This window comes from Heterodontus francisci, chromosome 41, assembly GCF_036365525.1.
Source record: "Heterodontus francisci isolate sHetFra1 chromosome 41, sHetFra1.hap1, whole genome shotgun sequence".
In the NCBI taxonomy this organism is placed as follows: domain Eukaryota; kingdom Metazoa; phylum Chordata; class Chondrichthyes; order Heterodontiformes; family Heterodontidae; genus Heterodontus; species Heterodontus francisci.
Genome location: NC_090411.1, coordinates 34,385,762 through 34,400,097, shown reverse-complemented (window position 1 = coordinate 34,400,097; position 14,336 = coordinate 34,385,762). Strand labels below are relative to the sequence as shown.

Here is a 14,336-nt window from a genome sequence, read left to right as displayed (position 1 = left end):
GGTGCATTGTATTGGAGCACGATTCCATGGGGATACTCAGCTTGGGTTTCCTGAATATCAGCATTCTGTAGTATAGTTGTGAGACAAAGAGCAAGTGAAAATTTGAGTGTTGCATTTAGGCCACTGTCATACATATTTTTTCCATTGCTTCCTCTCACGTGTACTCCTTCTCTGCTGACGGCACTGATTTCTGGAATGTGGCTCCATAGGCACTTGCCCCTATACAGTAGCTTTCACAAGTGGCTGTTCATAGTCTGTGAACATAGATAGATTGATTGTGTGATTGTGTATCACAGTAGGGACACCACCTGCCCTTGCCTGATATCCACACATTTTACCAGCAGGATTCACCAAGCTCATGATTGAGAGCAAGAACCTGGGCAACATCTATAGGTTTTTATTCTCTTCCCCCAGCACTGAGACCAATTCAGCTTTCTTACTAATAACTGGCTGAGATCAAATCATTCAGCACCAACCAGACCTGGAACTTTACTGGTCTAAGCGGCTTGGGCAATCAAAAGCAAAATACAGCCGATGCTGGAAATCTGAAATAAAGACAGAAAATATTAGAAATACTAATAGAATCATAGAAAGTTTACAGTACAGAAAGAGGCCACTTGGCCCATTGTGTCTTCGCCAGCAAAAAAACGAACCACCCAGCCTAATCTCACCTTCCTGCGTTTGGTCCGTAGCCCAGGTTACAACACATGAGGTGCATATCCAGACACCTTTTAAATGAGTTGAGGGTTTCTGCCTCTGCTACCCTTCCAGACCCCCTCCACCCTCTGGGTGAAATTTTTTTTCCTTCAGTCCCCTCTAATCTTTCTACCAATCATTTTAAATCTATGTCCCCTAGTCACTGACCCCTCTGCTAAGATAAATAGGCCCTTCACATCCAGTCTATCCAGGTCCCTAACAATTTTTTACATTTCAATCAAATCTCCCCTCAGCCTCCGCTGTTTCAAGGAGAACAACCCCAGCCTATCCAATCTTTCCTCACGGCTGCATTTTTCCAGTCCTGGCAACATCATCGTAGATCTCCTCTATACCCCCTCTAGTGCAATTACATCCTTTCTGTAATGAGTTGACCAGAACTGCACACAGTACTCAAGTTGTGGCCTAACTAATGATTTTGTACAGTTCAAGAATAACCTCCCTGCTCTTATATTCTATACCTATTATATTCTTCCCCTCTCCCTATGCTTATCACATCCAATACTTCACACCCCTCTTCCTTAACTACTATATCTGCATCGTCCCCCTCTTTTGTGAAGACAGATGCCAAGTATTCATTAAGAACCATACCAACATCTTCTGCCCCTACACATAGGTTACCTTTTTGGTTTTTTTATGGGCCTTACTCTTTCCTTAGTTATCCTCTTTCTCTTAATGCACTGATAAAACATAGTCATAGAGTATTACAGCATAGAAACAGGCCCTTCGGCCCATCGTGCCTGTGCCGGCCATCAAGCACCTATCCTAATCCCATTTTCCAGCACTTAGTCTTGTAGCCTTGTGGCATTTCAAGTGCTCATCTAAATACTTCTTAAATGTTGTGAGGGTTCCTGCCTCTACCACCCCTTCAGGCAGTGTGTTCCAGATTCCAACTGCCCTCTGCGTGACATTTTTTTCCCTCAAATCCCCTGTAAACCTCCTGCCCCTTATCTTAAATCTATGCCCCCTGGTTATTGACACCTCCGTTAAGGGAAAAAGTTTCTTCCTTTCTATCCTATCAATGCCCCTCATAATTTTGTATCCCTCAATCAGGTCCCCCCCGTCAGCCTTCTCTGCTCTAAGGAAAACAACCCTAGCCTATCCAGTCTCTCTTCATAGCTGAAATGCTCAGGCCCAGGCAACATACTGGTGAATCTCCTCTGCACCCTCTCCAGTGCAATCACATCCTTCCTATAGTGTGGTGCTCAGAACTGTACACAGTACTCCAGCTGCGGCCTAACTAGTGTTTTATACAGCTCCATCATTACCTCCCTGCTCTTATATTCTGTACCTCAGCTAATAAAGTATAGTATCCTATATGCATTCCTAACCACCTTATCTACCTCTGCTGCTGCCTTCAGTGATCTATGGACAAGTACACCAAGGTCCCTCTGTACTTCCTAGGGTCCTACCATCCATTATGTCTTTGGGTTCACCTTGATTTTGCTTGCCAATATTCTTTCATGCCCTCTCTTTGCTTTCCTAATTTCCTTTTTGATTTCACCCCTTCACTTTCTATACTCCTCTCTGCTTTCTGTAGTATTTGTCATGACCGAGGTGGGAGGAGTGTACTGTTTTCTGTAGTTCCACTTCTCCACAGGTCACAACATATATTTAAGTTTTAACCCAGTTACCGATACAGTCAATCATAGACTCTATTTTTATCCCAGAATTAAATACACCAACCAGGTTTCTTTAATAAACAGCAAAATTATCAGTTTATATAAAACAAGACGTAACCAGTAACGAAGTAAAGCATTAACAGACTGAAATATGAAAGTTCCCTTTTACCTTAGCCCCTCATACATACACACATCGAAAAATAGAGATTTTCTCTTTCAATCTCTGTACAAAAAAAACCAAAGAATACTTTGGCCAAATACTTGCTAATTCCTGAAGAAAAAAGGGAAGATATGGAAAGCTGTCAGTTGTCCCTTTTTGATTTGGCATCCCAAATATGCATAGATGGCTGTCACTGGGATCTTTCTAGAACAGTTATTTTCTGAAGATCAGGTTGGCAGGCTTTTCAGGAGAAATGCAGCATCAGTTTCTGTTTCTTACACTTGATTCTCAGGAAGTTCTCAAATATATGGAAGAGGGTGCTGATGGTGACTGCTCTCTTGGCTGGTTTTCTCCAACTGCCTTCAAAACAGTTCATGCACCAACACACTGTCCAAAGTGAAACCAAAAACAATATCTCAGGAGTCAAGCCTCCTGACCTTTATAAATTTTGACCTGTCACTTCTCGGTAAACATCTTTCCCAGGTCAAAAGGTCACCTCTGGGTACTTATCTGAAGGCAGGTGACTTCCAGTAAGGGTTGTTTACAAACCAAGTCCAAAAGACCTTCTGATGACTTTTTTAAAAAAAAAGTCTAGCATCTGTGGAATCCTTTTCAGTTTTCAAACACAAGTCCTCAAAAAAAAAAATTCAACAAAAAATGGAAGTACTTTCAAAACGTATGTTTTCAACAGGTCAGGCAGCATCTACAGGAGAGACAAACAGCATTACCGTTTCAGGTCAATGATCTTTTCATCAGAATTGGAAGATGTTGGAGATGAACAACTTTTACACTAATAACAAGCAGGGCGGGATGGGGAAGGAGGAAAATACCAACGGGGAAGGTCTGTAATCAGGTGGAAGGCAGGAGTGATTAAATGGCAAAAAGAATGATGGTGCAAAGCAAAATGGAATTTTAATGTGACAGATAAACAAAAGATGGGACTGGTGGAGATGTAAATGGCAACAGCAGAATAGCAGGGAGGGAAAAATGGAAAATCTTGTTCTGCTTTCTTTTTTCTATTTATTTTATTTTTGTTCAAATGAAAAATACTGATGACCTTTATCGAGGTATTAGCTCATAGGAGATACTGAGAGAAGCAAGAATAGGGAATTAAATCTACATCTGTACACTTCTGCCAATTAATGCAGGACACTTAAGCACTTTGCATTGCTTCAAGGTGGATGCGCACATGTTAATGCGTTTCTCTCTGATTTCAGTAACACTTGCTACCCATCATCCCTGACATGGCTGTCAGTGCTTGTTAGTTTAAAAAAAAAACATATTCACAGTCCCATTGCAATAGGACCTTTCTCCTCATTTTCTTTCTTGCATGGGGCAAGCCATGGGGGTGGGGTGTGCGGGTTGGGAGCCATAGGAAAGTACTGCATCCTGGTAGAATGCGCAACAATCTCACAAATGCCAAAAATCTCGCGAGTTAACAGGAGCATATATTGAGGATTATCTTTCTGTCTTATCTCTGGTCTTAGCATCTGGAACGTAAATACCAAGGAACTCCTGTCAGCAATCGAAAAGGTTCTTTTCATTGGACTTAATGATTTGCAAACTTTTAGCTGTTATTAAATGGGTTCTTGCCTATTGCAAACAGACTGCCATCCCTGGACCAGAGACCCTTTTCATTTGAAAGAGCATTGGATAAGGGATAGTATTGGGCTTGGTTATGTTATTCTGTATAATTGAATAGTCTGCCAGTGCTTCACCATCTAGTCTGAAATTCAGGATGGTCACTTGAGCAAGCCATTTGCAAGAAGGCTGCCAGGAAATGTGGAACTGTGTCTGAATCCCTAGGAGACCAGGGAAAGGTAGATTTCATACTTCTGTGCAGTACTTAATCCTTTTTTGGGGGGGTTGTTACTGGGTGGCAAGATCTTGCATCAAAAAGTGATGACATGCCGTTCTTGTTAGATTGCACGAGTTATGAAGTGGAAAATTGGATGCAAACTACGCAAATCTGTATCATCTGACTGTGACCTTGTAATTGAAAGATTAGAGCTGAGTCGTGTATACTTCATACGTGTGAAGCCCCACTAGTGGAGCAGCATCCATTTGTGTAAAATGGTCAAAGGAAGCATGTTTTTAAAATCAAGTAAAACCTAGTCAGGTTTTATCAATTACAATGAAGGTTGTTTTGATTGCTGAATAAATCAGGCGTACTTTACAAGCGCAGCTTGCTAACTGTCTATTTCTGTTTCTAAGTTGGAGGTTTCCGGATTCATTGTGCTTTCAGAAACAACACAATATCTTCCTATCTAATTATAACTTAATCATTTCTCAACTGGGTTTCTGGATCCAACCTGTCAACTGGTAGTGTCAATTTGATTGAGTAACCTAATTACATCACTGGTGAGGCTGGAATCTCTGATAACCTGCTCTTCCTATTTATTTGAAAATCAATCAAAGTACTGAACGAAGAATATTTTTAATATTTGAGTTCTGCCTTTTAAACGTGAGCCCAGTATTTAGGTGCTAATGACCAATTTTTTTAATAGGTCAGGCAGCATCTAAGGAGAGAAAAGCAGAGTTAACGTTTCAGGCAGCGATCGGAAATGTTAACTCTGCTTTTCTGTCCACAGATGCCGCCCTGACCTGCTGAGTATTTTCCAGCATTTTCTATTTTTGTTTCATATTTCCAATTTTTGTAGTATTTTGCTTTTGGACCAATTTTTTAACCTTTATGACTCTCTTTCCTTTGTGTATTTCCTAGCTGATTGACTGATTTTGTTAAAATTTCATCATTACCTTTGGGGAAATTACAAGTTTTCTTTTTCCCCTTCCCTCCTCCTCCTCCACACATGCTTTTGACACCAGCTGACTCAGGTCAGACTAGTGATCAGACCCCAAGGCCTTCCTGTTCTGTGCCTCAGTTATTCACTACCTTGGATAGTTCAGTGACCAGGGGTGCAGTACTTCCATAGTGGATTTTGTGAATGTTTTAAATTTTAAACCTTTTTTGGGGGGAATAAAATACTGAAAATGTCTTTTCAGGTTCAAAATCTATGCAGGATGGGTGGGGGGGTGATCGACCTGCTGTGCCAAGTACCCGCCCCCCAAGCTGGGAGGAAGAAGATGATGGTTCAATGGGCCTGTGGAACAGTGCCGGAACTCAGGAGAGTAGTTCACCCTACAACTCATCTAACTGGACCTCAGGCGGGAAGAAAATTCACAAGGTAAGCATGGCAAATTCTTAGAAGGTTAAGGAGATGGTGAATTAGCTTTCTTTCTCTTCTGGGAGCCTGCTTCAAGTCCTGTGTCTAGACGGAGGCTGCGGTGACCTGTGTGTGTGTGTCTTTTTCTAATGCACCAATTTGTTCGTTGCTATTTCAGAAATTTCGGGTATGGTGCAGCTTGAAGTAGGTAAATGAGCCATAATGTTGGTGTAGTAGAACCTAATTTTCAATGGCAAGAATTTATCATCCAGCAAAAGAGTCATGCAGGAGAAAAAGTAACAAGATTCTGGAGGTATACCAGGTTGATTAGCATCTGCAAGAGAAAGATGGGTTAGCATTTCAAGTATGGACTGTTCATCAGAGCTCCCAGGGTCATGCCTAAAATCATAATCTAACTTTCTTCTTCGGGTGCTGACCTGCTGTGCACTTCCAGAATTCCCTGTTTGTATTTCAGATTTTCAGTGTTCCCAGTTTTTCACTTTTATATCTACAAGTCAAAATCTGTCTAGTACAATCTTTTTTTTGGGTGGGAGAGGAGGGGGAGTTCTGAATGATTTTTTTTGAAAAAAGCATTACATGAGTTTGTGCAATTTCCTAGACAGCTCACAGTTACAATGTTGTCTGAAGTTAAAAGTATGACTTTAAGTAACGGAAGCAACTGCTGAGTAATATAGGCACTTTTCTTTCAGAAGGTGAGGTTCCCATAGAACACAAGAAATGAGTCATGTTTTCTGTTGTAGAATTTTAGTTATAATTTATTTCTGCTGTATTCTTGTACCATGTTTGGCATTTTGTTTAAATTTGTTCCATTGTTTTATAAAAATTGTAAATGCATGAGTTGCATCGTCATGCAAGTCTTTTTTACTGGCCACAAGCAGCAGTGCAAACCTTAGCTGGCTTTCCTGACCGTTTTGGATATTTATCAGTGATCCAAACAGTACAAACTTTTTATGGTAATGAAACCTGAGAGTTTTGAAAAGAATTGCAAATACAAAAGGTCTCATTTAGACAGTCTTGTCATTTTCGATCACTGTGTGTCAGAGTGGCTCAGGATTTTTTTAAGACAGCATGGCTGGTTCACGCCAGCAGTACTGCTACAACATGCACAATTAGGATCACTGTAGAACTTGTCCAGATTTTATTCCAGTTTAAGCTGGTAAGTGGACTGAGGGATTGCAGTGGCTTGCCCTCATGTCCTTTTACTCATGGGACTTGGAGCTGTACGAATGCAGCCCAGACTAATGATTTGAGTAGTTCCCTCTCTGCTGGCAGTAAGAGTGCTCCTGTAGGATTTTTTTTTTGTGTTGGAGTTTCTAGCCAAGAGTAGTGGGTTGTATCAACGACTGCATGTTGTTCACATTAATTGTCACTAAATTGGTCATCTTTCTCAATTAGAAGGATGTCTGTTGTGGAGAATGAGGAATGTCACACTGTTGCAGTGAACATAAGTAGGGTCAGCAGCACGCCAAACAGCCCCTCATGCCTGAACCGCCATTCAGTAAGATCATGGCTGATCTAGATCAACTCCACTTTCCCGTCCTATCCCTATATCCCTTTATTCCCTTAGTGCCCAAAAGTCTGTTGATCTCAGTCTTAAATATACTCATCAACTGAGCATCCGCAGCTCTGGGGTAGAGAATACCAAAGCTTTACAATGCTGAGTGAAGAAATTCCTCCTCTTCTCAGTCTTAAATGGCTGACCCCTTATCCTTAGACTATGACCTTTAGTTCAGGCTCTCCAATCAGGGGAAACAGCCTCTCACCATTCACCCTCTCAAGCCCTCTAAAAATTTTTATGCATTTCAATTAGATCATCCCCTCATTCTGCTAAACTCCAGTAGTGGGAGCTTTTCTGAGATTGTGGCTGAAATACATTATTGGGACAGAATAGGAGGGGACTTTACTCTGCTTTCATATTCTACTAGTGCCACCAGCTCCCAATGTTAATTCTTTTACCTTTCTTGATGTCTTTGAATCATGCTGTTCTGATTTGTAGTTTAACACTGCTCCTTAGAGGCAGTCTGGATGAAGTCATTTCATGTTGAACCCCCTCCCTGTTGTTTGGCATTAAGTTCTAGTGACAAGTGGTGTACTGTCTAATCATCAGGGAACACACTGCATACTGGGGGCTGTACAACAACAGTTCTAAAGAATGATATGTGATAAATAAGCAGAGAAGCACTGGTACAAATGGACAGATATCACCCATGGTAACATTTAAGAATGTCAGTTCAGGGAAGTATGTTTTCTATTTGCAGATGTTGTAATGACTTTCTTATTTCTGCAAGAAAAAAAAACAGAAAAACATGTTTTAACAAATCATGAAATCATTTTCCTTTGACCTAGTCCATGAAATTAGATACAACTTGTGGATTTTTAGGGTTTATTTATGCCATCCTGGGGAATAGGGAGGAGGGGTTTGTGATTCACACAGGTTTAAATAGGCTGAATGGGTTGATCCTGAAATAGAGAGCAAGACTGTTAATACAGAAAAATCTGAAAGAAATTTAGTAAATGCTGGCAATACATAGCAGGTCTGTCAGCATCTGAAATAGTAAAGACAGCTTAGATTTTCACCAGAGCTGAGTGTATTCTGAATCTCTCCTCTAGGGCTCCATGAAAGGTGGGAACAATGACACATGGATGAACCCTCTCTCTACGCAATTTTCCAAAATGGGATTACTGGTAAGAACAGCTTTACTAAAGCTGCTGGAGACCTAATGTACCCGATTTGCCGCTTAAATTTATCACATTAATCTGGCTAACCTTATTATTTTAAGCCTCGTGACAAAAAGGTAGATTCTTGTGACATAAAGTAGACTAAAATGTATTGCAATATAAACTCACTTGGAGCCAATTGGAAGTGTGAGCATAAGAAGGCACTACACATTCGCAAAAAAGTGAGGGCAAAGTTAGTTATAATGTATACTGTTACTGGGTAAATTTATGTCAATGCTAACAATGTACAGTAGAAGAAATTGCAAGCATTGATGCATGATATGTGACCTGTGTGAGATTCTCAATTTGCTCCCCCTGTTATTGCCACCACAAATATTAGACCTATACCCTTATCTTATAAGATTATACCTTATACCAGTATTACACAGCTCAATCCAATCTATAATTGTGCTGCTGTTTTTAAACAGTTCACTTCAGCTAAATATGAGAATAAATTGACAATGAGGATTTACATTTTTAGTTCATTTCAGTGTGTTTTATACTATAGCCAACTCCACCTTTGTGTCACAAGAGGTTTAGAGTAATGAGGCTTGGTCAGTAGTGGGTTTAATGTCGTAAATAACATGTACTAATCTGAGTGATGACATTGACCATTACATGGTCTGCAGTTTTGGTATGATTGTTGCATCAGATTCTCTAGTTAAAGTTCAGGGACTGTAACATGTTACACTGGATGATATTTGTTTATTGATTTCTCAAGTCCCTTGAGACAGATCATCTGTCATCTTTAAAAATAAAGTTTACTGCAATATTCTGCCTTAGTGCTGTGTTAACCAGCTTTGCTGTGCTCTACTGATTCTTGGAGGGTGATAATGAAATGGCAGTATTTGGTTTGGCGAATGTTGTTTATTGTCTAAAACTATCTTTGAAATTATTGGGCCTAACCCTGTTCGACATTAAATTGCAACTGTTGCTTTTCATTTTCAGCCCTGGAATTTGACAGGGTCAGCGAGGTGGGGAGGGTGGTAATTGAGAACAAAGACACAGAGAACCTAGGTCAGTGAGGGAGATGTTCAGCAGGAAGTTAGTATGAAAGATGGGAGTGGAAGTTATTGTATACCAGGATGGGGGAAGGGAACAGAGAAGTGGGAAGTCTGTAAACTTTGGCTGTAGTTATTATTCCTGCGTTTTATGTTTCTTGAGTATTCAGTTGCTAATTCTGAATAAAGCTTGGTTGGTTCCCAATATGCATATTATATGGAAGAACACTGTACCTTTGACTGATATACCAATACCTATGCTGTAAACAACTTGAGCTGATAACTTGACAGTGACTGGAGTTTGGTTGGAAAAATCTGTTTTGTTTTAAAAACAAATGAAAATGGATCTTGTGTGGAGTTAGATGCTTACTTTTCGCTTCTAGGATCTGGGCTTCAAATAAACCCATTCTGATTGGGTAAAAATCTCTCCTCTCTGTGCTCAATTCTGGAAGCCTACACTATGACCAGATTGTCAAATGTTAATATTTCATACAGTTTGGAGGTGTTTAGGTTGTTATTTGAAGAAATATAGCAAAAACTGCACGACCAAACTTGGATTTTAATAGTTTACTTCTTTACTTGTTGTAACAAGTTTTTGTTCCATTCACAGAGGGAGTCTTCCGAAGATGGTGTTGGTAACAAAATGGACTTAACTGTTGGTGAGTATTAAACAGCATAAAGTTGCGTTATTCCAAACAGCTAATGTGCTTTAAAACTGCTACTTTTACTGAATCATCCTTGTATTCTATTAGTCAATGGAAGGCAATGTTGAGATCGTTGCTTCTTCCCAATTCTCTCCTCACTGCTCCCGAAAGCTGATTCTCAGGGTGGCTTCAGCTGTGCGTCCCTATCCTCAACCATCCCTTTAGATGAGATGTTCAACTGAAATCCTGTGACAATTCCCTAGATTGCCATGTTTTTGAGTACTTGGAGTGTGGCGAGCATAGTATCTCATTCTGATTCTGTCTTTTTTTCTCTTCCCACTTCCTCCTTCCTCCTCCGCATGCCATGTTCACATGCATCCAGTTTCCAGCAGGGGTCATGGGATTGCAATCAGAATCAGAAAATCTTGCTGGTTTTTGCCTGATCCAACCCAGAAAATTGCGGTACTCCAACAGTGGACCTGCCCAAGATTATCTAATTTAGCACAAAGCATGAATTGAGCCTGAGTTTCTGTTTATATGGTACAGTACCACATCACCAAATGCAAGCAAGCAGAGAACTCTCCATGTTTTCTTCATTTTTACCTGGTCTGCAGCTCTAGTAGATAAGTAGCTTAGTGGCAGCCTCAAGTATATACAAACAGTCATGCACCCACGCGTATACATTTTCGCTTGTATTGGAGAGAAAATGCATTTAAACTGAGTTGGTGTCCGCCATTAAAGCCGTCCATTTCTGTTTCTTCTAGGTGGTCTACCGGACAAAAAGCTGGAATCTGACAAACGAGGAATGAACATGGATTACAATGGAATGATGAGGAAGGATCGATCGGGATTCCGGCCACCAAATTCCAAAGACTCGCCCACCGCAGACAGTGGACCCTATTTTGAGAAGGTGAGGACTCTGCTGCCAGTTGTTTATATATTTAGATATGTGCATTTATGTAGCTTCTCACTTCTTTCAGAAACGTACTAAAGCATTTCTCTGAAATGCATTGACTTTAATGTAGGTGAAAGGAACAGCCATATTACTCACACAATGACCTCAAACCACAGTGAACAAAAGACCAGGTCGTCTCTTTCTAATGTATGAACAGAAATGCTAGAAATAATTACAGGTCAGACAGCGTCTGTGGAGAGAGAAACAGTGTTAATGCTTCAGATGAAAAAGAACTGGACAATGTTACAGATGTAACAGGTTTTAAGCAAGCACAGAGACAGCAAAAGTAGGGTGGGGGCAGGGGAGGAAAAAACAAAAGGGAAAGATCTGAGATAGCTTGGAAAGCAGGAGTGATTAAATGACAAAAGGAATGATGGTGCATGACAAAGGGGGTTGATAATGGGACAGGTATCTGAAATATGCTGGAAATACTCAGGTCAGGCAGCAATTTGTTTTGCCTTCTGTAATTTCATTTTAGTAGTTGTAGTTGAGGGGGGGATGTTGACCAGGAGACGAGGAAAAATCTCCACTCCAAATTGTTCTGAGAGATCTTTAGCATCTACCAGAACCCCACCTGAACAGGGAGACAGATCACATCCAAAGGGAAGCAGTTTGAACAATGCAGCCATTCCATTAGTACCTTAGTGATTTGTCTAGGTTATCATTCAAGTCCTGGAGTGGGGCTTGAGCTCTCAGCCCCCTTGAGGCAGGCATGTACTTACTGAGCCAAGGTGACAGAATTTTTTCCTCCTCCATTTAATGTGAACTTAGATTCGGTTTTTTTGCCAGTGGCTGGTCAACAAATGGGAAGCCACTTTTATCTGCCAGTATTTTTTATTTTGCAAATTTAATTCCAGATTCTGCAAAAAAAATGGAGAATCTGGGGAATATTTTCTCAGCTTCTCATCGTGCCCTCCCCGACGACTTGTTAGAATTTCACCTATGATCTGATCCATTCTAAGCAAGCAAGTCTAAGTGTTTTTCCTGCCTTCATTTTTCTATGTATTGCACTAATTAGTAAGGTTATCAATAAATGTTTTCTTCAAATTTAATTCTTGACTCCTTCCCTATCTGATTTTGGACTTGGTAAAAGGTGGGTGAGTCTAGGCAGCACCATAATCCATTGACGTAATACTGCAGGTGAGCTAAGGCTCCTGTATATGTGATCCTTGTATACTACCCGATTCCAGTTCCTTTACATCCTATCTGCTAAGTCTTAGAGAGCAGCAATGAATGCACGAGCATGCAGCTCTGAGTTAATGAATGGATTTGTTTCTTAAGTGCATGACAGGTGGAAAAGTTCATTTGATGGAGTTTTAGATTGCTGTAGCAACTAGGAAAATAAGGACCCTGCAGTAGAACAGATTGTTCCAACAATGCAGAAAGCTTAGCAGCTAGCCCACCTGTTTCCAGTCAGGGATGTATGTGAAAGTTTGATTACGGCACTAATTTTATCTAACTGTGTGTGAGACACCTAATTTCTGTCTCTTCTCGTTTTTTCTTCTTTTCACCTTCCCCACAACTCATCTTTGTGCTGTTTCCTTGTCTGTTTTTCCCTCCCTTCCCTCCATCATCTGCATGCTGATTGGCTAACCCTCCTTCAGCTGACTTTGCCTTTCTCCAATCAAGACGGGTGCCTGTCTGACGAGGCACCTAATTCGCCCTTCTCCCCTCCTCCGAGCTGCAAGCTGTCTCCCTCGGGCACTGCTCTACCCACCACCAGCCTCGGCTGCATCGGCTCTGGTCTTAACATGCAAAACCTAAACGCTAGACACGTAAGGGCTGCTTTCTGAATGTGTCTTGTGACTGGGATGTTGTGATATTGCACGATCTGTTCCTTTCTAAGCAAGCAAATCTAAGTGTCTTTTCCTACCTGCATTTCGCAATGTATTGCAAGCAGAGTCACTAATTACTTAGTAAGGTTATCAATATTTATCTATAGCAAATTTAAGCCTTGACCACTTTTTCCCCTTACACAAGTTAAACGCCAGTTGTATGCTTGATATGTTTTTCTCTCTACCTCCACCATTCAACCAGTTGTGTTAATAACTATGTACGACAGCAACATGAATCATAATGCACAGAAAAAGGGTGAATTCAACTACTTCAAATTCACTAATTGGAAAAAATACTGTAATATTTACAGTATAAAAAGAAAACTCAATATGTTGTAAAATTATGCTGAATAAGCTTGTAATGTAGCATGAAATATTATCTAGTGACTAGAGTTGCCCTCTGTATGGCTAGCTACAATTGTCCTTTTTGCAATAGATCAAAGGAAGGTTCAGATCATACCTTTTTCCTTTCAGGGCTAATCACTGTCCTCATTTTCATTGAAGTTGGTGCATGAAGACCCAGTTAGGATGGCTTAGGGAGGGGAGTGAGAAATTTCTCTTGTTCATCATCAAATTTGCCTCTTATTTTCTCTCTTACCCCAGAATGGACACTTGAACAGAGCTGAGAGGGGTTACCAAGTTATGTGCAAGTTCATGCTTGTGAACTGTTGGGAGCTCTTTTGGAGGAGTGCAGCTCTGAAAACCTGTACTCTTTTCCTCAACTGTTTAATAGCACATTCCTATTGCTGCACTCGACAGTGCTTTCACTGAAATGATAGTAAAATCTAATGGTGTGTTTGCAGAATTGTCATACTACAGCCGCTTGTACAATGGATAAACATCCAGCCATCTAATCCAGACTCTGTCCCCAAAGCATTTTGAGATATAACCTACTGGAATGAAATATTGTTTCTTACAGTCCTTTCACAGGACAGACAGAGAGAGGGAGGTGGAGTGGGTGGTGGTTTTATAGTTGTGGGAGCAATTTGATGTGATGAATAAAGGGTATGGAACAACACTGTGAATAGATAAGACCACTGAGGTTTCAGGACATGAGAAGTTAAACAGTAGCCTCTTGGGTTTGCCTTTCCAAATAGGGGAAGAGCAGCCGTATCCCAGAGGGTTCTATCTCTGGAGACAATGGCAAAAAAACAATGAGAGACACTTGTCACAGTGGAGTGCTGTACAGGTGGAAAATGCCCACCATTTTTGGATTGCCTCCCTCCTTCCAGATGGAACATTCCACCACTCCATTCCACCACTGGGAAGAAAGGAGAGAAAAAGTGATGGATGTATTGCTATCATTGTGAAGGGAAGCTGAATCACTTGTGGCATTTAGGAGGGAAGCACTCAAAGGGGAAAACATCAATCATACAATAAAATTAGATAAGATAATCTCGGGTAGAACTGGCACAGGTACAATGGACCAAATGGCCTCCTGTACTGCCATCTCTGAGAATCTATGACCCACAATAGAGTGCTTCCTCACTTGGGGATTGGGG

The 14,336-nt window shown here is 40.8% G+C and overlaps 1 protein-coding gene across 6 annotated transcripts in view; it reads left to right on the top strand.

Moving 5' to 3' along the window:
• The window catches only part of LOC137353469 (trinucleotide repeat-containing gene 6B protein-like), a 187,473-nt gene that overhangs the window by 148,718 nt on the left and 24,419 nt on the right, over positions 1-14,336 (top strand). For 5 of the 6 annotated variants that reach the window (XM_068019785.1, XM_068019786.1, XM_068019788.1 and 2 more), the window contains 5 exons: positions 5,500-5,681; positions 8,292-8,366; positions 10,011-10,059; positions 10,809-10,954; positions 12,604-12,774. In XM_068019785.1, the coding sequence (XP_067875886.1) occupies positions 5,500-5,681; positions 8,292-8,366; positions 10,011-10,059; positions 10,809-10,954; positions 12,604-12,774 (623 nt within the window). The remainder of the gene's footprint in view (positions 1-5,499; positions 5,682-8,291; positions 8,367-10,010; positions 10,060-10,808; positions 10,955-12,603; positions 12,775-14,336) is intronic. The other variant, XM_068019787.1, reaches the window with a different exon arrangement.